At 44.4% G+C, this 26471-nt stretch overlaps 1 protein-coding gene across 1 annotated transcript in view; it reads right to left on the bottom strand.

Moving 5' to 3' along the window:
• SNX5 (sorting nexin 5) overlaps positions 1-26471 on the bottom strand; it is a 351728-nt gene that overhangs the window by 28627 nt on the left and 296630 nt on the right. Inside the window, exon 13 of the mRNA XM_078648946.1 lies at positions 20087-20172. Coding sequence (XP_078505072.1) covers positions 20087-20172 — 86 coding nt within the window. The remainder of the gene's footprint in view (positions 1-20086; positions 20173-26471) is intronic.

Below are 26471 nucleotides of genomic sequence, written 5' to 3' on the forward strand. Positions count from 1 at the left end.
TCTAAATGTCAATATTGTCGACAGAAGGTCACCTATTTAGGTCCCCTACTGTTGAAGCAGGGTAGAAAGTTGACCCCAGAGCGCATTAGCACCATTGTGAAAATGCCTATCTCTGAAACTCAGAGGGATGTGCTCGCTTTTATTCGCATCACTTCCTACTGTCGCCATTGGAGCCCTAATTATTCATTACTAACAAAGCCCTTGCTCTTGCTAACCACTAAAAATGTGCATGAACCCTTGCCTTGGAAGTCTGAATGTCAGCAGTCTTTTGAGCAATGAAAAGTTGCGCTTTGCTCTGCACTTGTGCTTGGTATGCCTGACTACCTAAAGCCCTGCCAGCTGTATGTACACGAGACGGCTGGTTGTGCGCTTTCTATCTTAACACCCTCCTGAGCTGTCTTAGAGCGGTTGCGGCAGTGACCATCTCTTTAAGGCAATCGGCTGGGCTCGTACTTGATACTAATCTCAGTCATGGTACCCCATGCAGTGGATACACTTTTGAATAAAACCAAGACACAGTACCTCACCAGTGCATGTCTGGGCGGTTGCAAATTGACCCTTTTTGCACTACACTTTACGATTAAAAGGTGTGCCACTCTAAATCCAGCCACATTGCTACCCCTCTCTTCCGAGACTGAGGAAAATGATATACATGACTGCATTTTTTGAACGGGGAGGAGACGAGGAGACGAAGGGACGGGTAGACCCGACTGATGTTCCCTTATCTGATCCCCCCAAGAGGAACTATATGTCGATGGTGCTTGTTTCAAATTACCGGATGGCACCACTACTGCAGGATATGCACTTACTACACTGCATCCGGTAGTTGAGACATCACAAGTTTACTATCAGTCCGCTCAGGCAGCTGCACTAGTCACCCTTATTCGAGCTTGTGAATTGAGCAAGGGACTGGTTGTTAATATTTATACTGACAGCCAGTACGTCTTCGAGGTCGCCCATAATTTTGGGCGGCTCTGAGCAGAGAGGTTCCTTACTTCCCATGGGACGCGCATCCAGCATGGTCCTCTTATACATGGGCTTCTGTCTGCTTTGACAACTACTAAGAAGTTATCCATAATAAAGTGCAGTGCCCACTGATGATGTGGGTAGGGGAAATGCAGTTGCAGATCAGACAGCCAAGGACACAGCGTGAACGAAGATGAGAAAGATGTTTGCAGCAGGTACCGCTAGGTGGGTGCCCCAAGTTACTATGTTTGAGGATACGCTGGATAATGTGAAGGAGATTCAGAGTGAGGTGATGATTAAACAGATAGCAGCATGGCAGGAAAGCACAGCAAGTTTAGATGAGGATGGGTGTTGGACGGATAAGTCAGAGAAAACGAGATGGATGTTACCAAATGCATATGTCCTCCCTGTAGTCACTATGGCGCCTGGGCAGCCCACATTAGCGCAAAGGGCATTTGTAAATTGCTAGACCCTTTATGCCAGAATGACAAAATCCCAAAGACGGCTGCCCACTTGGTCAAATATTGTATGGTATGCATGATGCATAATGCTGGGAAAGGTACCCCTACAATTTTGCATCTCCCACTTTTCCTTTTGAGCTCCTTCAGATGGACTTCAGCGAACTGGAGCGAGTCAGCAATTTGTGGTTGTTTGTGCATTCAGCAAATGGGTTGAGGCTTACCCCACTAAAGGAAACACAGCCATGGCGACTGCGAAGGCACTCCTGAAGGAATTCTTCCCTCGTTTTGGTTTGCCCCGTTTGATTTGGAGTGATAATGGAAGTCATTTCAACTCAAAGGTCATTCAGTTAGTGTGTGAAGGCCTGCATGTCAAACAGAAATTTCATGCTACACACCAGTCAGCAGGCTTAGTTGAGAAGTGCACCAGTACTCGCAAACTGAAACTGGCGAAGATTCAGGAAAGCAAAGGGTTGCCGTGGGCAGATGCTTTACCATTAGCCCTTTTGTCTACGAGAGTCACGGCTCACTCTAGGACCGGACTGTCCCCCTACGAGGTCGTGTTTGGGCACCCAAACGTTTGGGGTGTCCCATGACCTTGAAGGTTTTCAGAAATTGAATACCCTCTGTTGGTAGATTACCTCTAGGAGTTAACTAAAAGTCTGTGTTCTATTCACCAACAGATCCAAGACAATCTTCCACCAGCACCTGAGGGGCTAGGACATGATATTTGGTCCAGCGACTATCTTGGTGAGGCATTTCCAGAGGAAAGGAAGTTTGGAGTTGCGGTGGAAGGGGCCCATACAAGGGCTCCTTGCCACCCGCACCGCTGTTAAGGTCGCCGGCCGAAAGAACTGAATTCATACCAATCATTGCCGCCGAGTGCCTCTACCACTGCCTTACAATCAATAGACTCTTGATGGTATCGGGGACTCAGAGGGGGAACAGGTGCCCCATTTTGTCTCCTTCTCGGATGCCCAGCTAACATGGACCCAAAAGGAGGAAGAGAATGATGCAATGCTGAATGCAGTAGTGTCCCCCGAGGTCCGAGCTATTCAGGAGCCCCACTCTGTTGGCCCATCTGTGCTTGAGTCCCAGCCCACTGGCTCCTCTTTTTCCAGACCCTTCTGTGCCTGGAGTAGCTAGGTACAATCTGCACCCCCAACTGAGGAACAGTGCACCAAAGGAAAAGTTAGATTAGCAGGGACAGACTCGATAAGTTAGGCTGCAGTAGAATAGGGAGAGGTGGAATTGGTGCAATGTTCAGTCATTGGACAGGACAAATAGAGCGTGCTCCCCTGAAAGGGAGTACCTCATCCTGAACAACGTGGGATTTCTTCAGAAGAGCTGGGATCGAGTAGCTACACCGACGGTGCCAAACAGCACCAACGTTGATTAATAATAGGAGTCTACCAGTGAGGCTCAGACGGACACTGGGAACACTTGCCCCTTCTTGTTTTCTGGTCATTGGCTCCATTGCATTTCCTTTCCTCTGGTTATAAGGATGTATCTGTTTGGTCACCCTATTATTGAGGAGGACCCGCCATTTGCCGTACCACATTTTGGGCTTAATGAATCTGGTTGGTCCAGTTGGTCCACAGAGTAAAATAGTGTTTGTGGTGATTGTTCTGGTTTTCCTGAAAGCAGTACTTGGAATAGTATGGTTCCTTGAGGAGAAATAGCCTGTGCATTACCTGATTGGTACAACGCCTGTTCCCCCTGAACACATGTTTGTTACTTTGGCCATTCAAAGGTGAACAGAAGAAAGACATACATAGATAATGTGATTTTGCAAACACTCCACCAAGCCCATGATACATCTAATGTTACAAATTGTTGGATATGTGGACTGCTCCTTCAGCTACACATAAGAGTGATAGCCTGTTATCGTTGCCCTGGTCTTATCTGGGGAGTTGCGAGGGTTGGTTTGAATTGTTCTCTATGGTATACATTCATTATCATTCTTGTACTATTAATATGACATCTGCTGATTATCACACAGTGTTAGAATATATGTGTCCACCAAGGATTTACCCCGGGAGAACAAGGGAACCCTGATACATTGTCCCTGACAGCTTGCATGAATGTATATGAGGGAGAGAAAAATGTAACACTGCTTCAAAATGAAATGTTGGATTTTCAGAGGTTCAACGCCACTGAATACTTTAGCTCTTTTCAAATGCTCAATATTACTCAATATGAGGAAATGCCAGTGTCAGTAGTCAGCACAACAGCTGGTTTTTGTGTTCAAGGGTTTGGGAAGGTGAAAGTGGGTGAGAGTAATTGCAACTATACATATACGTTGAGCACGAGTAGTAGCCCGCCTTTGCTCCCAGATTGGAAAATTCTTGTCTGGGCGGATCTTCAGGGGTATTGGAAATGTACTTTATGCTTTGCCATGTTGTCTAAGGTCAGTCCCTCTGCAGCAATCTGAGGAAGCTGGTCAGACCAGACTCTGTTCAAGCGCATACTAATAAATAACTTTGGTTTGTATTTTCTACGGTCTTCCCGACTCTTCATTTGTGTGGAAGGCTGAGAGGTGGTCGCGAGTGACCCAGGTGGCCCTAATCGGGTCCCTTCCTTCACTTTCCTTGATATACCACATTCTCATAATTGGGCCGCAGGTGGGGCAGGTGGAAAAGACATTTAAATGAACTGTTGGCCTTGGGTATCCACCATTACTATCTTTGGGCTAATGATAAAATAATTGGACTGGTCTAAGACTAGTCACACAAGAGTGGATTCCATTATTCAACAAGAAAGGGCTGCAAGAAATGCAAGTGATGCTTGAAACGAAGGACCTATACAGGATGCCTTCTATCAGAGAAGCTTGATAATCACCAGCCTGATACAGTTGTTACTTAGAAAGTTTCCCACTTCCTGGATATCTTACATTATGCTCTCTACACCTTCCTGCACCTCAAGCTCAGAATTCACCATATGAACTGAGCCTGCCCATGGAGTATGCCCCTATTTCACAAATGGACTTGCAGACTCCCCCCCCCCCCCCCCCCCCCCACACCCCCCTATTAGTTACTTATACCGCCTTTTCCCCCACTGGATGATTTTAAAGTATGGGTGGGGCTTCCCAATACTGCACAGGCCGCAGATCTGATCAGCACAGTAGCTGCATGAGACCCCCTTCAATGGTCTCCACTACCACACTCCAGGAGTGCCACATGCTTGATTTCATTTTTGGCTGAGTACCTAGTGATGTGAGCAGACATTGTTCCCCAGGTCTGGTCTGACCATTTCCGAATACATTTTAGGATTAAGTGGTCTAAGGAGGAGCGAGGCTCGAAGCGGGTCAGTAGAAGGTCTACACTAGTGCGCGCGCATTGGTGAAATTATTAGATGATCTTAAGAACTTTGGAATTCAAAATTGACATGGTCTGTGGGAACATTGAATACAATAACTACTTTAAATGGGTCACTTCCACTCTGGAAACTGAGTTCCCTCTTCATACCCTTCCCCCTAGCACAAGCGGCATGTCCATGTGCCCCTCATAATGAATTACTGAAATAAGCCAAAATCGGCAGGAAAAAGCTAGAAAGGATTTGGCGATCCAACAATACTGCAATTGCTAGATCTAACCTTAAGTTGGTATTAAAAATTTACCAGAAGTTGGTACAAACTGCCAACGCAATGGGAGCCAATTAACACTCCCACAGAGATTTTCTTAGTGGTAGGTTCCCCGTCCTCTATCTCATGCACTAGCCAGACCACTGAGGATACACACAGAATGTGCAACAAATTCTCCAACTTTTGAGCTAAGATTTGTGACTGTCTGAAAGCCCTGCCTAAAAGCTCCTGTTTTGTAGTCACTACGACTGATTCAGACGCAGTGTCTAGTATATATCTTATGAAGCAGAGATAAGTATGCTGTCCAAATTTGAACAGTTAGCCCATGAGGTGTATATGGATTCCGCAAGCTCAGTCTCATCCGGGTCACCCCTGGGCTCGATTTCTCCAGCTGTTTGGAAAGTGTCTGCTTGGCAAATTCCCCCCTGAACATATGAAATATATCTATTTATCTTGAATGTGACTGTGCCAGTCAAGTGGAAAAATGTATTGGTTGTGACAGTGTTGAAGGCTAATGTTGACCCTGCCACCTTAAGAAATTTTCACCCTGCATCACTGCTGCCGTTTGGTGTAAAAATTCTTGAGATATTCATCAATATACTGATTTCATGGTGTATAGCCCAGCACAACATCTTAGACCCGTTACAATCAGGATTTCACCCTGTGCATGTGATGGAAACTGCTTTGGTATCTATTCCGGACAACCTTTGAAGTCAGCAGACATTGGCCACTTGGTGGCCTTGGTGCTGCCTGATCTATCTACCTCTTTCGATAAAGTATCGCATGAACAAATCGCTATTAAAGCGGACTGAAGAAGGCATTCAGGACTCAGCTCTTCAATGAGATAGGTCATATGCCAGGCTGTTCATATTCCCGCAAGCCCAGATCATGCAACCATAGAGGGTTACATTTCTGAACAACAGTGATGACACCCAAGTGCTAATTTCTATTGACAATATGGTGTTTCACCTCTGAGTAGACATCCTGGTTGTCTCATAATTCCTTGAAAGTTAATGTAGACAAGATGGATTAGTTACTTACCTGTAATGTATGAAACTTATATGTAATCCTAGTTCTCTTCCAGGGGTATACTCATCAAAGTCATAAGCACTGAAAAGTCCCGCCCACGTGCGGGACCCCGGAGCAATAGCCAATAATATGCATATATCTACATATATATATATATATATATATATATATATATATATATATATATATATATATATATATATATATATATACGGCGTGTTCTACTCACATGGGAACAAGGAAGGTTCCCCCCTGCAAATCTGTGGACCCGCCCCACGCAACAGCCTCCAGACACAAACGCGAACATTGCATCCTGGGACTGGTAGGCGTTTTGGACTTTCAACGAACTACCAGGGCTGCTAGCGTTTAGGCATATACCTTTAAGGAGCGGGGCACTGTGCAAACCTATCAGGAAAGGCTTTTACTTTAAACTGAGCCACACGAACATTTCCTGAAGCATTCACATCCCAGGCGCTGAGGAAGGCAGATTAGACGCCGAAATGCATTCGCCAAACGGGACATTGGTGGACTGAGACTTACCTTTGTGAGCGAATAAAGACGTTTCCATTCTGTTCCCCTGCTGTGGTTTCTTCGCTTCGACTTTGTTGAGGTGTGGAGTTAGACATGTCAGCGCGGGTTCCAGTTACGCGCTTAAGAAGCCCCCACTTCGTTTAAGTTGGTTCTGGAACAGCTGGAAATAAGGAATTTCTCTGGGGTACCGGAAGTACCAGAGCCCCCCTGCCAGTTGGGGACAATTGATGGCGGTGTTGAGGTCATTCAGCCTCACGCTGGGCAAGGTTAGATTTCGCCTTGTCCCCGTCGAAAGCTTTGTTCCTGATGTCAGCAGGGTGAAGTGGTTGGGGACACAAGGAGACGGCGTGTTCTACTCACATGGGAACAAGGAAGGTTCCCCCCAGCAAATCTGTGGACCCGCCCCACGCAACAGCCTCCAGACACAAACGCGAACATTGCATCCTGGGACTGGTAGGCGTTTTGGACTTTCAACAAACTACCAGGGCTGCTAGCGTTTAGGCATATACCTTTAAGGAGCGGGGCACTGTGCAAACCTATCAGGAAAGGCTTTTACTTTAAACTGAGCCACACAAACATTTCCTGAAGCATTCACATCCCAGGCGCTGAGGAAGGCAGATTAGACGCCGAAATGCATTCGCCAAATGGGACATTGGTGGACTGAGACTTACCTTTGTGAGCGAATAAAGCCGTTTCCATTCTGTTCCCCTGCTGTGGTTTCTTCGCTTCGACTTTGTTGAGGTGTGGAGTTAGACATGTCAGCGCGGGTTCCAGTTACGCGCTTAAGAAGCCCCCACTTCGTTTAAGTTGGTTCTGGAACAGCTGGAAATAAGGAGTTTCTCTGGGGTACCGGAAGTACCAGAGCCCCCCTGCCAGTTGGGGACAATTGATGGCGGTGTTGAGGTCATTCAGCCTCACGCTGGGCAAGGTTAGATTTCGCCTTGTCCCCGTCGAAAGCTTTGTTCCTGATGTCAGCAGGGTGAAGTGGTTGGGGACACAAGGAGACGGCGTGTTCTACTCACATGGGAACAAGGAAGGTTCCCCCCAGCAAATCTGTGGACCCGCCCCACGCAACAGCCTCCAGACACAAACGCGAACATTGCATCCTGGGACTGGTAGGCGTTTTGGACTTTCAACGAACTACCAGGGCTGCTAGCGTTTAGGCATATACCTTTAAGGAGCGGGGCACTGTGCAAACCTATCAGGAAAGGCTTTTACTTTAAACTGAGCCACACGAACATTTCCTGAAGCATTCACATCCCAGGCGCTGAGGAAGGCAGATTAGACGCCGAAATGCATTCGCCAAATGGGACATTGGTGGACTGAGACTTACCTTTGTGAGCGAATAAAGCCGTTTCCATTCTGTTCCCCTGCTGTGGTTTCTTCGCTTCGACTTTGTTGAGGTGTGGAGTTAGATATATATATATATATATATAAGTACATAAAAATACGCATAAAATAACCATATATATATATATATATATATATATAGATAATATGCATATACATATACATATGCAGCCCAATATAACCATACTAGGCTAAACAAACTGCCACAATTGCCTGTAAAATCTTTACATTTGCTAAATAAAGACATATAAATCACATTATATGACAATGCAAAGAAGAAAACACTGCCTTGGTTTTCTTTGAAACACACAACCTTTATTTTCAAAGGTAAAAAACAGGCAGGATCATAGAGGCAGCTTTAGCCTAGATAGGCTGCATTGTAACAACAGAAAAATCTGGCGCCGTGCCTTTAAGACCTCTGTGAGCCTCCAGGCTCCCATCATGCACCACAGGTGACAGTTAGGTCAGTTCTTTTGGACGGCGTATAACAGTGTGATAACTGCATGGGTAACATGAAAAATAGACGGTTCTGGTATTCGCCCGGGGAGGAGGGTGGGTGTGCTTATGACTTTGATGAGTATACCCCTGGAAGAGAACTAGGATTATAGGTAAGTAACTAATCCTTCTCTTCCAGGGGATACTCATCAATAGTCATAAGCACTGAATAGAGTAGCAAGCCCATCCCATACCCTGCGGACGAATACCAGACTCTCTAAACAGTACACTAATATGGACATTACCCAAACAAATTCCTCAGGGATGTCTGACCAACTTGGGCATCCGCCTGAGTATCAGAATCAAGGCAGTAATGGCGAGCAAATGTGTGCACCGAACGCCATGTTGCTGCCTTACAAATTTCATGAATAGGAACATTTTTAAGCATTGCTATAGTAGCAGCCTTTCCTCTAGTGGGGTGCGCTCTCGGTCTGCCCGGGAGCTGCTTTCGTGCCAATTGATAACATAACAAAATGCATGACACAATCCATCTAGAAATGGACCTCTTAGAAGCAGGTAAGCCCGTATTCAGAGGACCGTAGTTCACAAACAGGTGATCAGACTTTCAAACACTCTTAGTCTTATCAAGGCAAAACTTCAAAACTGTTTTCAAATCCAAAGAGTGTAGAGCTTTTTCAGCTGAAGTGCTCGGATTAGTAAAAAACGTAGGCAGTGTCACTGACTGGTTAATGTGAAAATCCGAGACTACCTTAGGAAGGAATCTTGGATGAGTCCGAAGCACCACTCTATTCGCATGGAAAACGAGATAGGGTTCTGTAGCACAAAAAGCCTGAATCTCGCTCACCCTGCGCGCAGAAGTGATAGCTACAAGGAAGGACACCTTCCACGACAGATGTTGAAGGGAGGCCTTATGTTTAGGTTCGAATGGAGGACCCATCAATTTAGACAACACCACATTAAGTTCCCAAGGAGGTGAGGGAGCCCTCACGGGAGGATACACTTTCCTGAGACCCTCCAGAAAATCCTTCACAACTGGCATTTGAAAGAAAGAAACCTGGGTAGGGGACTTTCGATATGCTGTTATTGCTGCCAGATGGACCTTAATAGAGGAATACTGCAAACCTGCTTTGGCCAAAGAAAGTAAGTATGGTAACAGTACCTGTTCCTGACCTCGAATCGGGTCATGACCTTCAGCAGCACACCACATGAAAAACCGCTTCCACTTGAAAGCATACGTCTTTCTTGTAGAAGCTCTCCTTGCCTCTCTTAAAATGTGCATACAGTCCTGCGAGAGGCCTAGATGTCCATACTGGACGAACTCAGGAACCATACTGCTAGCTTCAGGGACGGCAGGTTGGGATGGAACACCCTGCCGTTCTCCCTCGTCAGCAGATCCGGACAGCAAGGAAGCCTCCTGTGCGGCACTTTGGATAGATGCAGGAGATCCGGGTACCAACATTGGCGAGGCCAATCCGGAGCCACTAGAATCATGTCTGTCTTCGACTTGTACAGTTGCTTGATCACCAAGGGAATGAGTGGAATCAGTGGAAAAGCGTAGAGTAATGTCTCAAACCAGTCCATCCATAGAGCATTCCGCTTGGACCTTCGTTGTGGGTACCTGGACGCGAAGACGCGGCATTTTGCGTTGTCGGCGTCCGCGAAGAGATCCATTTCTGGTGATCCCCAGGCCTGGAAAACATCTCTTATCACTTCGTCTTTTAAGACCCAGTCGTGTGCTTCTGCGAAGTGTCTGCTTAGGTCGTCTGCTTGGACGTTGAGGACACCGGGCAGATAGACAGCTGAAATTGTCATACCCCGAGCCAGTAGCCACTTCCAGATTGCCTGTGCTTCCAGCGACAGAGGTCTGGATCTAGTTCCGCCCTGCTTGTTCAGATAGTACATCGTTGTTGTATTGTCCGTCTGAACAAGCAGAGAGGATGACGTGAGCGCTGGAAAGAAAGCCTTTAGAGCTAGATGGACAGCTCTGAGTTCCAACATGTTTATGTGATAGTCTTTCTTTCTCTGACCACACTCCTTGAACTTGAAGGGACCCCAGATGGGAGCCCCATCCCTGCAGGGACGCATCTGTCACCAGCGATCGTCTGGGCATGTCCTCTTGAAAAGGCACTCCCACTATCAGATGACTCCGCTGCATCCACCATCGAATGGAGATCCGCACTGACAGAGGTAGTGACAGCTTGACTTCCCAACGGTTTCAAAACTGGGACCACTGATCCTCCAGCGACTGCTGCAGAGGTCTCACGTGCAGCCTGGCGTTCGGAACGAGGAAAATGCAAGACGCCATGGACCCTAGCAGAGACGAGATCTGTCTGGCCGTTGGTCGAGGATTCTTTAGTAAGGTTTGACATTTGAGGAGAATAGAGGATAGTCTCTCCTCCGAAGGATACGCTTTTGCGTCCTTTGAATCCAGAAGTGCGCCCAGATAGTGTATCCTCTGTGTGGGGTTGAGGATAGACTTTTTGAAGTTCACGTGCAGGCCCAGCCTCCGCAGCTGCTGTATGCAGAACGTGAGATGTTGCTGAAGCAGACTCGGGGACGCACTCTTTAGCAGCCAATCGTCTAGATAGGGATAGACGAAAATGTGTCTCTTCCTTAGGAAAGCCGCATCGACTGCCATGCACTTCGAGAAGGTGATAGGAGCTGACTTTAGCCCGAAGGGCAAGACTGCGAACTGGTAATGACTGGTTTGTATGCAAAACCTTAGAAATTTCCGATGCTTTGGGGCGATGGGGATGTGAAAATAAGCATCTTGAAGATCTATGGAGCACATGCAGTCCCTTTGATGCAGAAGTGGAATTATTTGATGTAACGCCAGCATTCAGAACTTTTCTCGCCGAATGAACTGATTGAGGCGCCTGAGATCTAGTATGGGCCTGAACTCCTTGTTTGGATCTTTCTTTGGAACTAGAAAGTATCGGGAGTAAATGCCTTGTCGACGCTGTGCCCTCGGGACCTCCTCGATAGCTTTCTTCAAGATTAACGAAGACACCTCCTGCTTCAAAAGGTGAAGTTGATGGAACACAGACTTTTGAGGAGGAATGGAAGGTGGAGGAGACTTGAACCTGATTGCATATCCATTTTGCACAATATTCAGCACCCATTTGTCGTTTGCGATGTTTTTCCACTCGTCCAGGTAAAAACGAACACTTCGCCCCACCGGAGTGGGTAACGGGCCTGGGGGAAGCAAGCACTCACTGTTTTTGTTGCTGCTGCTTGTTTCCAGGTGCAGACTGTCTGAAAATGCCACCTCTACCTCTACCAGGACGACGCTGGGATAACTGAGATCTTCCCTGATTCTGCTGTGACGACCATTGAGGGGTTTGAACGCTCTGCTGGTTCTGTCTCCGATCATAAGGACGGTATTTTTTCTTAAAGTTGTCCTTTCTCTTTTCGAGACCAACAGCTCTCACAGTATCGAGCTCCATCTTCATTCTTGACATCTCATCGTCAGCATGAGACCCAAAGAGCGATTTACCATTGAACGGCAAATTCAGAATTCGGTGTTGCGCTTCAAGTTTAAGACCCGTAAGCCTTAGCCAAGCTGAGCGTCTTGCACAGAGATCATGGGCATAGCCATGTGTAGACAAGTCGGAAGCATCTGCAGCTGCGCTAATCACCTGGTTAGCCACTAGCCCACCTTCATGAAGGATTTCCAGAAAATCATGCTCGTCTTCTTTTGGAAGTTTTTCTGCAAACCGAGAAAAGGAATCCCATAGCGAACGGTCATAGCGACCCAGTAAAGCGGAGGCGCTGGCAACCTTCATGTAGGAAGCAGAAGTGGCACACATTTTCTTTCCTACTGAGTCCATAGCTTTGCTGTCTTTATCAGGAGGCACAGAGGATGATACCGCTCCTGTCTGATTTTTACGAGCCGCTGAGACGATGACTGAATCAGGTTGTGGCTCAGACCTCAGAAATAACGGATCATTGTCCGGAGCTTTATATTTCTTTGCGATCCGCGAAGGAACCGCTCCCAAGGATGCCGGGGTTAAGAACTTGTGCGCCGCAGGTTCAAACAGACCTGGAACCAGAGGAAGTAAAGGCCTTGATGATAACTTCTGATGTAAGGTCTCGAAAATGACCGTTGTCTTGGCAGTAGAGACAGGCATCTCGATATGAAGTTTCGCTGCACCACGACAGAGAACCTCATTAAAAGTAATCACGTCATCAATTGGTGAAATCCTACTCGGAGGAGTTGATGACAGCGTTGGAGAGTAGTTCCTCTTTGAATTCGTAGACCTTGTCGAAGATCTAGTATCGCGTCTTCTAGAAGAGTGACGACGAGAAGACCTAAGAGAGGGTGAAGTTAGTCTCCTCTCCGATGGAGACTTTCTCGGCGGAGTACGCTCACGTCTTCTTGGAGAGTGTACCACCCGTACAAGAGGTGACCTTGATCTGGAAGCCAGTCTTACAGACACCGGAGACCTGGAACGAGACCTTGGAAGGTTAATTTTTCTTATCTTCCAGTCTCTGAGGTCCCCCAGCCATCGTGGCGAGATATTAGCCCCTGTAGGTGAAGGCGCTCTTGAAGGCTCTGGAGAGATTTGTACAATCCGCAGCCCAGGTGAGGAAGAGGACCTCCCAGAAGACACAGAAACCTTAGACCGGTCTGTGGACACCGTTCTAGGCCTCTTTGCAGCAGGAGACGTCGACGACATTCTCCTCGACGTCGATTTTTCCAATGGCGACTTCCTCGGCGGCGATCTCCTCGGCGGCGACCTCCTCGGCGGCGACCTCCTCGGCGGCGACCTCTTCGACGACGAATGCCTCTTCGGCGTCGACGTCAGGCGCCTCGACGGCGATTATTTTCTCGGCGTCGTGTGCCTCGACGTCGCATGACAGGGGCTCTTCGACGTCGAAACCTCTACCCGGTTCGACGTCTACGTCATGGCACCTCTCGACGGCGACCTTGACTGATGTTTCGAGTCCCGTCCTCTTGCAGTCGTAGGCGAGCCAGACCGGGACCGCCTACACTCATGTCGCTTCTCACCTTGCTTCGACGGCGAATTCTTCTTCGACGGCGAGGGATGCCGCAACGGTGATTTCAATGCCGATTTTGAGCACACAGGTACCTTGGAAGAAGATCTGTCCCTCAAAGTTGAAGGAGACCAATGTTTTCTCTTCTCCCCTTTGTCCTTGCGCTCTTTGTGCTGAGAAGAAGGCTTCCTGGAGTGAACATCTTCTCTTCCACTCACAGTTTCTCCTCTGTCATGCAGGGACTGAAGCCTGCTCTTCTCTCTCTCTCTCTCTCTCTCTCTCTCTCTCTCTCTCTCTAAGTCCTACTTGAAAGTTTGCTGCAGTGGTAGCAAAGTTCTGGCTTGTGAGAAGATGGTAGACAAGCTACACAGACCGAATGAGGGTCTGTCTTAGCCATTTTTTTACCACAGGCCGGACACTTAGCAAATAAGGGCGGCATTGTGACTGGAAAAATAGCCCAAAAACAGCAAAAAATTGTTGGATTAGTCAGATAATGACTAAAGACGTCGAGTAAATTGAAAAAATTAGAGAAAAACCAGAAGAAAGTGAAAATATATCACCAACTGGCGAGCTCAATGCTCCAGGATCCTCACAGAAGGAGCCGGAAAAAAGAACTGACCTAACTGTCACCTGTGGTGCATGATGGGAGCCTGGAGGCTCACAGAGGTCTTAAAGGCACGGCGCCAGATTTTTCGGTTGTTACAATGCAGCCTATCTAGGCTAAAGCTGCCTCTATGATCCTGCCTGTTTTTTTACCTTTGAAAATAAAGGTTGTGTGTTTCAAAGAAAACCAAGGCAGTGTTTTCTTCTTTGCATTGTCATATAATGTGATTTATATGTCTTTATTTAGCAAATGTAAAGATTTGACAGGCAATTGTGGCAGTTGTTTGAGCCTAGTATGGTTATATTGGGCTGCATATGTATATGTATATGCATATTATCTATATATATATGGTTATTTTATGCGTATTTATATGTATTTATATATATATATATGTAGATATATGCATATTATTGGCTATTGCTCCGGGGTCCCGCACGTGGGCGGGACTATTCAGTGCTTATGACTATTGATGAGTATCCCCTGGAAGAGAAATAAGACCTGTTCTGCTCTAATTACTCCCCCTCCTTTGCCATTCCAACAAATCTTTGACCAGCTGCAGGAGGCCTCCCTCCTACTCCTGCTGAAGTGAATCAATTTAGCTTCCATCTGGACAACAACAAGGTGATCCTTAAAGAACTCTCAAGCCGATGATCTAATCCAACCTACTCTGCCATCGCCCAAAAATAACACTATGGTCATCCTTCAAGCTTCACGATCTCAATGAATAACCACTTCAATGACCCTCTCTCCTCTAAATACCTATCTCCGATCTACTACATCATCACTCTACTCTGGACCAAAATCATCAATGCTTGGGTCTCGCAAGGCTCCATCCAGGATTGCCTAAAAATTGGTCAAGTCACCCCAACTTAAAACAACCTTCAGATAACTCCTCTGACCCCAATACCTTCCGAACAATAACCAATATTCCCATGCTAGCCAAGGTTTTGGAAAAATGTTTTCAACAACAATTAAACCAACACATCACAAATTTCAAGTTTTTGGAAGACTGCCAATCAGGAATCAGATCTGGGCACAACACCGAAACGGCAATTCTACATATTGTAGGCAAGGCCCTACTCGCTCTCGACTGGAATGAAACTGCTGCTTGTGCTGCTCGACCTCTCGTCCACCTTTGACACTGTTAACCATGCCAAAATACTGGAGAGCCTAGAAAACAGGATAGGCTATTGGGCACAATCCTTCAATGGTTCTTGGAAAACAGGACGCAAAGGTTTATGGTGAAAAAATATCCATCTCCTCCATCTCCTACTCTTTTAGGAGTACCACAAGGCTTACTTTATCCCCTGCTCTATTCAACCTCTATGCCGAACCCCTAACTAATTTATTACAGCAGGCAAATATATCCTTCCATATCTATGCATTTGAGACAGATGCACATCAAGGTCACCTCCCTTGAAGAGATCAAGTGGAGGAATCAAGCTCTTGAAAAGACCATCCACTGGCTAACCACTAACTACCTTAGGCTAAACTTCCAAAAAACTGAATTCCTTCTAATTTCCCCCCACATAAACTCTTCAGTGATAAAGGATTGGACCAAGATGATCACTGCTCTAAACTGTACCCCGATCCTAGTGGACTCCGCCAAATCACTTTGAATCACACTGGATAAGAACCTAAATGTGCAAACACATCAATATGCTAGCTAAAAATGCCCGGTTTCACCTCCGCTATCTCAGAAAAATAAAACCGTTCATCGAGAACCCGGACCTAAAACTGCAGGTCCGGCGTTAGTCATGTGGAGGCTGGAATACGGATGTACAACACTATCGGTTCTTCCGAAGATCTCAACAGCCCCTTTAAAAGCTTGCCTACACGCAGCCGCAAGACTCTTTAACAGGTTCTAGAAAATTTGACCACATCTCACCAAACCCGAAGGCACTCAACTGGCTGCCCTACTAAGCGAAAATACATCTAAGAATGGCCTGCATCACACATAAAGCCTTACACAAAAAAAAACAATACCTAGCCCAGAAACGTACGTCATCGGGAGGAAACAGACTCACTAGGAGCTCCGAAAATCATCTACTAAAACCTTCTTGTAACAGCAAGAAAAAAACATATGATAGAGCATTCTCTGGAGCTGCACCAAGAATTTGGAACTCTCCCCCCCCCCCCCGAGCATCAGAAAAATCTCTTGAGCGACAATATTCTAAATGGAACCTTAAACCTTTCTGATGTGCACATTTTTCTCTTAAATCCTCAGCATCCCTCACCCACCTTGGCTCATTAATCTTCAACAGCTATCCTTTCCACTTTCCCCTCTTTTAGAGTGACTCTCCCCACTTCTTCAATCACTAAATATGTTTCCTGAAGAAGTTTTACCTTTGATTACATCCCTGCTTAAAACTTACCTATTCCGCTATTCTAAACTCGTCCCTATGATTCCTTGCGAGGACTGCCTTGCAAAATATGATTTGTTTGTACTTAAACTTGCGCTAATGCACTGAACTGCAGTACCTATGTCTACTTCGCATGTTTTTTCGAATTGTACGTATCCATTCTTAATATATGACTAATCTAGAACTGTTAAGACCCTACTAAACGGTCTTGAATTTGTTTACTCATTCCTGTGAAGCGCTCTGATACCCTATGTTCGGTCTTATTCGCGCTATACAAAACTCCCAAAATAAAATAAATACACTGCACCCTGCCTTGGGTTGTTCAGGGCCTTCTTTAGGGGTGACGTATTTAATAACAAGCATTTATAATGCAATGGTTTCGCCTTTGGAAAAGTTAGAGCTATTGGCATTGTAAATGACAACATTTGTATTTATGTGTTGGTTTTGAAAACAGATAAATAAATGGCATTGTCATTTACATTGCCATTAGCTTAATCTCGGCAGTCACTCTGCACTCCCTAGCTACTCACTCTGCACTCCCCCTGCACTCCCTAGCTACTCACTCTGCACTCCCCCTGCACTCCCTAGCTACTCCCCCTGCACTCCCCCTGCACTCCCCCTGCACTCCCTAGCTACTCACTACTCTGCACACTCACTACTCTGCACACTCACTACTCTGCACACTGACTACTCAAGTACCATATACCCCAAAACACAGTCTCCGACAAAGTCTCCCATGCCCGTACAGAAGCCCATAACCCGTATATCCTCTAAAATAATACACTCTGCAATACTGCCTCGATTATCTACCCCCCCCCCCCCCAAATCCTCCTCCTTCCACCCAAAGCAGACACAGCTGCAGTTCCTTACCGGCCACAGGCTGCAGCCACACCAACGACAACAGCAGGGCGTCCAGCCCCCGCAGGCTCTGCAAGGGGACACCGGGGCAGCTAGTGGAGGGGGCAGGCAAGCCGTCCCATGGACAGAGTCTGTGCACAGATACCACGACTGCGTCTCACCTCGCCACTCGTGTTGCCAGGTCTGAAATCCAAAACAAGCACACTCCCCCTTGAAAAGAAGCCCAAAACAAGCGCACGCCCTACCAAAAGAAAATACAAAACAAGCCCTGCCCACAAAAATCACGAACCTGCTTAACTGAGGATAGAGAACAGTAAAGTCTGATTAAAAAAGAAATGTCATGATGTCTTGCCAGTTTACCATAAAGCCTTTTGAAACTGTATTTAGAAAGCTTTAAAAGCGCAAACATTTTCCATCCTTCGTAAATTTAACCCCTGCGAGGGAGGACTGAAAGCACAGACTCAATGCAGCCCAAAATGTGCAAGTGAATGAGACTTCTGGAGCAACTGTCTACAGCCTGTAAGTTCTGGCTTACCTTTTCGTTATATTGTGCAATTATTCTGGTTTGGCATTAGTATGGTTCTTATTTGTGATCAACGTAAGCTAATTCATCCACGTTTTTCAGAAAGTACTATACTCAACATATTGTTCTGATAGAGTCTCTTTATTATAAGTTATCCGAGGGTGGTGAACCCCTTAGCAACACCTTTGTTTTGTTCCATTTCTGTAACAGTTCTCTCATGTAACGTAACTGGTTCTATTGTACAGTGCTCTGACACCTTCGGGTAATAAAAATGCTTTAAATAAATAAAATAATAAATAAATAAAAATACTAGTGATTCTACTCCCCGTCACATATGCTCTAAGTCTAAACAATGATTGCCCTGGAGTATATACAGCCCGCTTCTTATTGGTGGGAACAGCCGAAGCTGTCACTCACAGCTGGTCTTCGGGGTGCCGGGCTGAAAGAGAAGCCTCAAAACAAGAGTCTCGGGGAGGCGGAGGCTAAATGATCACCCCTGTCCTCACCTAAAAACATATCTAGCGGATTGGGCTAAAAAAGTTAAAAAATAACCAGCTTCTCTTTAAACAAGATACCCTTGGCACCTACACCTTTACACTTAATATATCATGCGCACATAACCCTGCTGGCCTGTCAGTGACATCTCGACTAACCTATAGCTGCGAAACGTTGGGTAGCAACATTACTTTAATTGGCCACCGTACCGCTTGGCCTTCGCCCATCTCTTTTTGAGCCAATAGATATCCTCCGAAGGGAATGGGGCGGAGGAAAGTCGGTGTATGTATTTGTTGTTCTCACACAAGCGCGCGGTTGAGTTTGGTTGCCGGGCGCCAGACAACAGCTGTGAAGGGGAAGACCAATGGCAGCAGAGCCCTACTGACCAATGAATAGGGAGTCCACGAAGCCAGCATGGGAGTTCTGCGGAGAAGGATGACATGTAAACAAACTGAAGCTTCGTCTTAAAGGGGCAGCGCGATGAAATCGAACCGAAAGGATTACCGTGTATCCTCTGGCCTAGTCAACATGATGACGCATCTCGCTTTAACGCGATTACAGTGATGTCATTCCAGTTAGGTTATTATACGGTGAGGCTACGGCCCGTTAAGGCAAACTGTTTAATAAATAAGAATTCACAGGCGTATCGATCATACCTGTAAACGGGAGAGGACACGGACGGCGGGAGGAGGGCGGGAGAAGACACGGATGGCGGGAGGGGGCGGGAGAGGACACGGACGGCGGGAGGAGGGCGGGAGAAGACACGGACGGCGGGAGGAGGGCGGGAGAAGACACGGACGGCGGGAGGAGGGCGGGAGAAGACACGGACGGCGGGAGGAGGGCGGGAGAAGACACGGACGGCGGGAGGGGGCGGGAGAGGACACGGACGGCGGGAAACGTGCACAGGACAGCGAGGGGGGCGGAAAGGCACAGAGAGGGGGCGGGAATGGACAGCGCATCTGAAAACACTTTCAGTGAAAGGGGAGGGAACGGAAAAAACGTAACTCCGCCCAGGGAAAAAATCTCGGGAACGCCCCCGAATCTGGTCCGGCCTTGACGGACAGATCCGGCACTCAATGGCTAGCCTCCATTTATGGAGCTAGCCAATGAGAGCCGGGGGACGTTCCCGAAGTGCTTATTGTCGACATAGGATTTCACCTGCGCTGAAGAGCTGCGCAGAGCGCAGCCTTCGGCAGGCGAAACCCAAAAAGGAAAGTATGTGCCTGGCAAGAGGGTTAACTTGCTAGGTCGATATGGCAGTTGAATACAGCACACAGGCTCTGCAATGGCAGACCTGAAACCTGTTTATGGAGCTACATATGTGGGTAGCGCAATTAGTGCTGCATGCCCCCAGTAGGATTTCATTTACAGACCCTAGGCACATGTAGTGCACTTTACTAGGGACTTATAAGTAAATTAAATATGCCCATTGTGGATAAGCCAATGTTACCATGGTTTAAGCAGACAGCACATGCACTTTAGCACTGGTCAGCAGTAATAAAGTGCCCAGAGTCCTAAAGCCAACAGAAATTAATTCAGCAAAAAGGTAAGTAGGAAAGCAAAAAGTCTGGGGGTGACCCAGCCAAAAGGGTCATTTCCAGTTACCATTCATGTTATCATTTTAGTGGAGCGCAAAAATAAAGATGCTGCATTGTGCCTAAGCAATAGCATAGAATTAACTAATGTACCAGACCATAATTGATTTTCTTTGCAGCTACAATAAAAGGCCACCACATTATTGATGTAAACACTACAGTTGTGAACAATATTGGTTTGTTAAAAAACAAATCATTTTTTTAAGTTTGGGTATGCTGGCTGGGAATCATGTAAATGAATTCTCACTGGTTTTACAATTGATTAAAAAGCACTTACTTTGGCATGCTTGATTTCCAGTTCTGACATTTCAATTAGGTTCTTACGAAAAGCTGCCACTCTCCTCTTTTTAAAGCCGATGAGCTCTGAAAACATAAAAATATAAAAAAGGAGTTAATTCAGACACTCAAACGAGAGGAATAACTAAAAATTAACATTAAGGAGGAAAGGGGATTGGGAAATAGTGGTGAAATGGGAAGAAGAAATACAACCAGGAAACAAGCATTGGCAATGGCTATTGAGTATTGGTACTCTATAAATAATCACATATGCACTCTTAACACTCCACTTACTCATTCTAGCACTCACCTTTAGACTCATACACATAAAACACACAAATTTAACAAGTATAAGCAATATAAATTAAAATATTAAAGGTAGAATAGAAAAAGAATTCTTCTATTTAAAAGTGGTGGGTCTATGCTTGCTATAGAAATAATAATATAAAAAATATCAGAGGGCAATTGTCTTGCAATAATATGGACACAGTGTAACATTGTTTCAAAATTCCACCATGGATGACCAATATAGAAGAGAAGTGTTGGTCATTGTGTAACAGTAAAACAATGATACAAAACAGACAACACCTTTCCAAGATGGCCACTAAATTTAGAAGCAGTGGCTGTTCGGGATGTGGCACACTGAGATGAAACAAGCAGGCAGGTAGTACTGTCTGGGGAAATGAATTAGACTCTGTAAAAAAACATAATAATAAAATAACAAGAAAAGCAATGAAAGAGGACCTAGAAAATGAAAAGTAAAGGACTGGTCTACCTCCTCTGAAACCATATATATATATATATATATATATATATATATATATATATATATATATATATATATATATATATATATATATATATATATATACATATACACACACACACACACACACACACACACACACAACACACACACACACAACACAACACACACACATATATATATATATTGCGTGGAACACATCGCATTTATTGGCAAGAAATGGACATTTGTCTTGAATAGAACTGAGCAGGATATTTGCACGTTTGCAGCAAATTGACAATGAGAACATGGCCATAATTTGAATGCCTTACTTCAGGATATTTTCGTAATGAAGTTACCACGCATTGCTGCCACCATACAATGTGTATTTAAAACATCCAATGTCTGCTATCATAACAGGAAAAAACTCTATTGTTCACAATGTGTTGCCAATAAGGAGTGGGCCTTTAATGAAATTATGTTGCAGCACACGTGGGCAGTATTTAAATGCATTTGACGCATTCATTTTTCAAGGTTGACAAAGGCTGCGAGGAAAGCCAATAGGCGTTCCTGTTATCATATGTGCTGCCAGTGATTAAATAATGGCTTTTCCATGAAATTGAGTGCAGGCTTTCTTTAGTAGAATATATATATATATATATATATATATATATATATATATATATATATATATATATATATATATATATATATATATATATACACATACATACATACATATATATATATATATATATATATATATATACATACACAAGCAAATATCCTCAATAAGGAAGACGCCGCGCACCACTTGAAAGCTGGTTTGAGTGCTTTATTTTCAGTAGGTTTTTCTCTCACCTACGCGTTTCGGACTGTCCAGTCCCTGATCACGGTATACAAACAACCAATATATATATATATATATATATATATATATATATATATATATATTGCTCACACACGGTCCTGTCACAGAGGGAACAGCTTCGAGAGTCGGTGCTGGATTCGGGGCCAGGGCCGGGTCCCGTTTTAATTTTTCACAAAAAAGGAAATCCAGCACTCCGCTCGTATGCAGTTAAACTTTATTTACAACACTGTTGTAGCCTACGCGTTTCGAACCAGATGGTTCCTTCTCACGGCAGTGTTACAAAGCTGTCCTATCTCACTTTCAATTATTTATATACTTTTGATTTCGATGGTGCATTCTGGGACATGCAGTCTTTTACTTGTTATTTAATTCATAACAATTATATTACGTTTTTGCTTGGTCATATGTTTGACATCTGTTCATGGCTGAGTGCCCTTTAGATAATTAGCTCGCAATTTCAGTTAGGTGTCCTGGCAGTGTATACTACTGTGCACTTGTATGGAATCTGTTCATCCATTTAAGACTCTGCCATTCGTCAATCATATATTCTACTGTGCTAACAGTTTATGTTTCTAGGGCTGAGTGCCCTTGCCACTGCCTTTCTTTAGACACCTCAATGCATATGTACCCTTTTCGTAAACGCACAGTTATTCATAGAGTTTTACGTTTGTCCTTCATCTTATCATATTGACTAGAGAGTCAGTTATGTAATTTCAAGGTTCATGGAGTGTCAGAGATGAAAATAAAGTTCCTCATCCCCGTTCAATCCTGTCGGTTGCTTGGTTCTGAACCGCATGATCAGTCTCGATTCCAGTCTTCTTAGGTTGAGTTTCCTGTTGCCACCTCTCTCGTGCTGACGAATCATGGCTAGGCCAAAGAATTGCATGTCTTTCCATGTTTTGTTAGTATGAGTTGTCATGTGTTTGGCCATGGCGTAGGTTAGGTCTTTGTTTTGTATGGCACGTATGTGCTCCAATATTCTTTTCTTCAAAGCACAGGTGGTGCTACCAATGTACTGTTTTCCACAGTAACATTGTAGCATGTAAACCACGAAGCTGGTTTCACATGTTATGTATTCTCTGATCCTATATGTTTTCCCTTTTGGGTCAATTAGTGTCTTGGTGTTTTTACCTATTTTACAGGCCTCGCAAACGCTGCATTTTACAAATCCTTTCTTGGTTTCTGTTAGCCAATCATTTGTTTTCTTGTCCTCATAATGGCTGTGTACTAGATGATCCGATGAGCATTCTTTCCTGAAAAAACAGCAATGGAGGAACGTGCTGCGAAAAGACAGTCGCTGAAAGCTTATTTGAAAAAAGCACTGCACAACCTGATCGAGGAAGAGAGGAGACAAGAAAAGATTCCCAACCCACATCAGTTACAGCCAAACAGTTGTTCTTGCAACTAAAAAAAATAATGCGAAAGGAAATATCGAGGTCCTGGGAAATAATTACCCTAGAGAAATACATTGAAAATAAAATGGTTCCTAGAGGTCTGCGAATATATACCCTCCCCAATCATCCAGACACTAAACCGGAGATGTTAGAAGAATGGGGGATGAATAAAATGGATTGTTCACGGAACATGATGTTAATGGACGATTGCCACAACAGTAGGGTTCTCTTGGGAAAAAGGTATTATACCGATATGATTATCAGAATTCGAACATTACAGAAAACCGCACTTTAAAACTAATAACGAATTTTAATGGTTATTTTTACCTTGATTCAAAAGTATTTTTCACTTGGTTTAACTCACTTTTTATTTATTATCACTTAAGATTCACTTCGCACGTATTTTACATGTCTGCAATTGGTCATTCTAAGCATTAATGCTGAAATACACTCAAGTATACTACAAGTAAGAAATGTATCTGTAAAACATTGGAGTGAAAAACTGTGAGTAGTTGGCATGGAGCGAACTCTTCTATTTCTATCTTACTTGTAGTTTGGCCTTTCATTGGTAGACTGTATTTAAACGTGTGTCAGGTGATTACCTGTGTCATGTGATCAAGCGCTCTGTGAAGCGCGAAACGCGTCGTGATGACTTTGGGAACACTATCTGCTAAATAAACCACTTTTGCACTGAATTTTGGGATCAAGTCCGTTTTTGCCAGCTGACTGAAATCTCTGCGCTACACCGGATTATTCCTGGAATATATATATATATATATATATATATTACGGCTGGGACACTGGCGCACATGGCTTAAGTCCCATGCTGTAGACTGCCTTAGACAGAAGCAGAGCACAAACTACACCCGATAAAAATAGCAGAAAAGGGTTGGCTCAAAAACCTTCTTTGTATGTATGTATCTACTTTTACTTGTTTTCATTACAAGAGTCTGGTAGACAAGTAAACCGGTCATGTTCTCTTAAAAGGTTCCATCAAGAGTTATCCCAGTTCAAATTCTCTACCCGAAGGTTTGTCTGAGTGGGTAATCAATACCAAAACCCTTGCTTAGTTCAGTACTCTGTGAAATTCAATATAACAAACTGCCTGTAAACAGGTGGAAGAGCTCTTTGAAAGTTAGTCTCTGGAGTCAAGTGTGCAGAATCTTAGCAAAGGCTTTAACACAGGAATACCAATCAATAATTAGGGGCACACTGTCTTTAACAAAAGCATTTCACCATAAATAAGTGAGGTTTGTCGTCGTTATAAACAGATCAGAATAATAGCATGCAACACAACTTTTGCCAATGTACAGAGTAGGCATAGAGTCTACGACTAGCTTCGTACCATATCCAACTCAGGGCTACATTATTGAGCATAACCTTTCATGTTAAGTAACCTTCAAACATACAATCATAAAATTACAAAATATGTACAAAGTTATAGTTAGCAAATCAATGTCCAATGCGTCCTAAGATCGGGTCACCTTGACTATCCAAGAGCAAATCTTCTACCCCAAGGTTTTTCAGAGGAGGGGTAACCAAAATCAAAACCTTGTATACTGCAGTTTTATTCAAGATTCCATCTAATACTATACCTGTTTACAGGATTTAACACAGTATAATAAGAAAAACATCATTAATGGCCTACTGACTAGCATATGCTTTTCATAATGAATAAACCAGACCTACTGCTTTTATTGTCATTTTTCATATTGAACAGGTCAGACCTATTGCATCCAACAGAAATGGTTCCAATGAACTAACCTGGCCTATAGCCTTTATCATTTGTATGTTGCTGTATCCTACAAAGGCTACAGTATTGCACCTAACCTTTTACACAAGACCATCATCAAGCATACAGTAAAAGTTACAAATACGTACAAAGTTACAGTAGATAAAACAATATAACGCATTCTTAAAAGGACTTAACTAGAAACTGCCATAGGAGAGGCAAACCAAACCCAAATTGCATGAGAGTGTGTCAGTTGTATTATTGATATAATAACATATAATGCTTGCAATGCAAATAGTGTTTTCATTATCTGGTATTTTGGTGAGAAGTTTGTAATTTCTTTTTTTTTTTAAATAGATTCTTTTTGAGCAAATCTTTATCCCTCAGGGTTTTTCATGGGGAGTAACAAACACCAAACCATGTGCCTACTATGATAATCTGTGAGATTCCAGATTACACAAATACCTCCCCACAGCCTTTAACACAGTGAAATAACAATCTACCCATAAAAAAAAATTGGCTTTCACATATGCTTTTCACAATAACTATCTCAGGCTCATTGCCTTTGTCATAACGTTTCATAATAAACAGATCAGGCATATATAGCCTTGATGCTTGTTTGGCTTTTTCTCACGATCAACTCTGAGCTGCTATACAGAGCCTCAACTTTTGCACACACTTAAAAGTGCAATGCAAGAACTCTTTTTCATTGGTAGCACAACACCTTCTGCCCAATCAAATGATGCAGTCAAGGTAGTCAACATGAGGCCTCACCTAAAACACCTCTTTCAACAGTATTTCTGAGACCTCTTTATTGTTTATCACACAAGATCGAGCAACATCTGTGCTGTCAACCCAGATCTAAAGAGAAACTCCATATCAGGGCATCCTTCACTTTGCTTCTAAAGCATCAAAACTGATATCCTGATGTTACGAACATGCACTCTAAAAAACAAATTACTAACCTTCGATTACACCTTTTCTGGTAGAGACTAACTGTAGGTTCCTCACCTTAGAAAATTTCCCAAGACTGAATCTGGAAAATCTTGAGCAGTACCTCTGCGTTCTGGTAGGTGGTGTATATCAGCTACGCATTCGCATTGTCCACACCTAAAATGGCGTTGCAGTACCCCATTGTGTGGACTTCAGTTTCTTTCGTGACTGTCAAAAACGAAGAGCCTTGTAAAAACCAATGTTTGGCCAGTGGGCAGTGTCTGATTGGATCTTTGCACAGTGGGGAGGATGAGGTCAGTGAGGAATCTGCAGTTAGAGTCACTACCATATGAGGCATAATCAAATGTAAGCAACTTGATCTTCTGATAGAGACTTCTAACCGTAGATTCCTCACCTTAGAATAGGTACCCAAGCAATATCCTCCATGGAGGTGGTCTACTAACTGGTGCCAAACCAGAAAATCCTGGAGTCCGAACGGGCGAAGTACCAGTCTCTACAGACCAGACTGTCCAAGCAACAGCATTTCGTAAACATATGGAGTGGAGGGACGCCCATATAGCCGCTTGGCAGATGTCCAGGATAGGTAACCCACATGCCAACGCAGTGGTAGCAGCCTTGGTTCTGGTGGAATGGGCGCCAATCCGTCAGGAGGATACTTAGCTAACGTGTAGCAAATCTCAACGCAGAGTA

Source organism: Lissotriton helveticus, chromosome 6 (assembly GCF_964261635.1).
Source record: "Lissotriton helveticus chromosome 6, aLisHel1.1, whole genome shotgun sequence".
In the NCBI taxonomy this organism is placed as follows: Eukaryota; Metazoa; Chordata; class Amphibia; order Caudata; family Salamandridae; genus Lissotriton; species Lissotriton helveticus.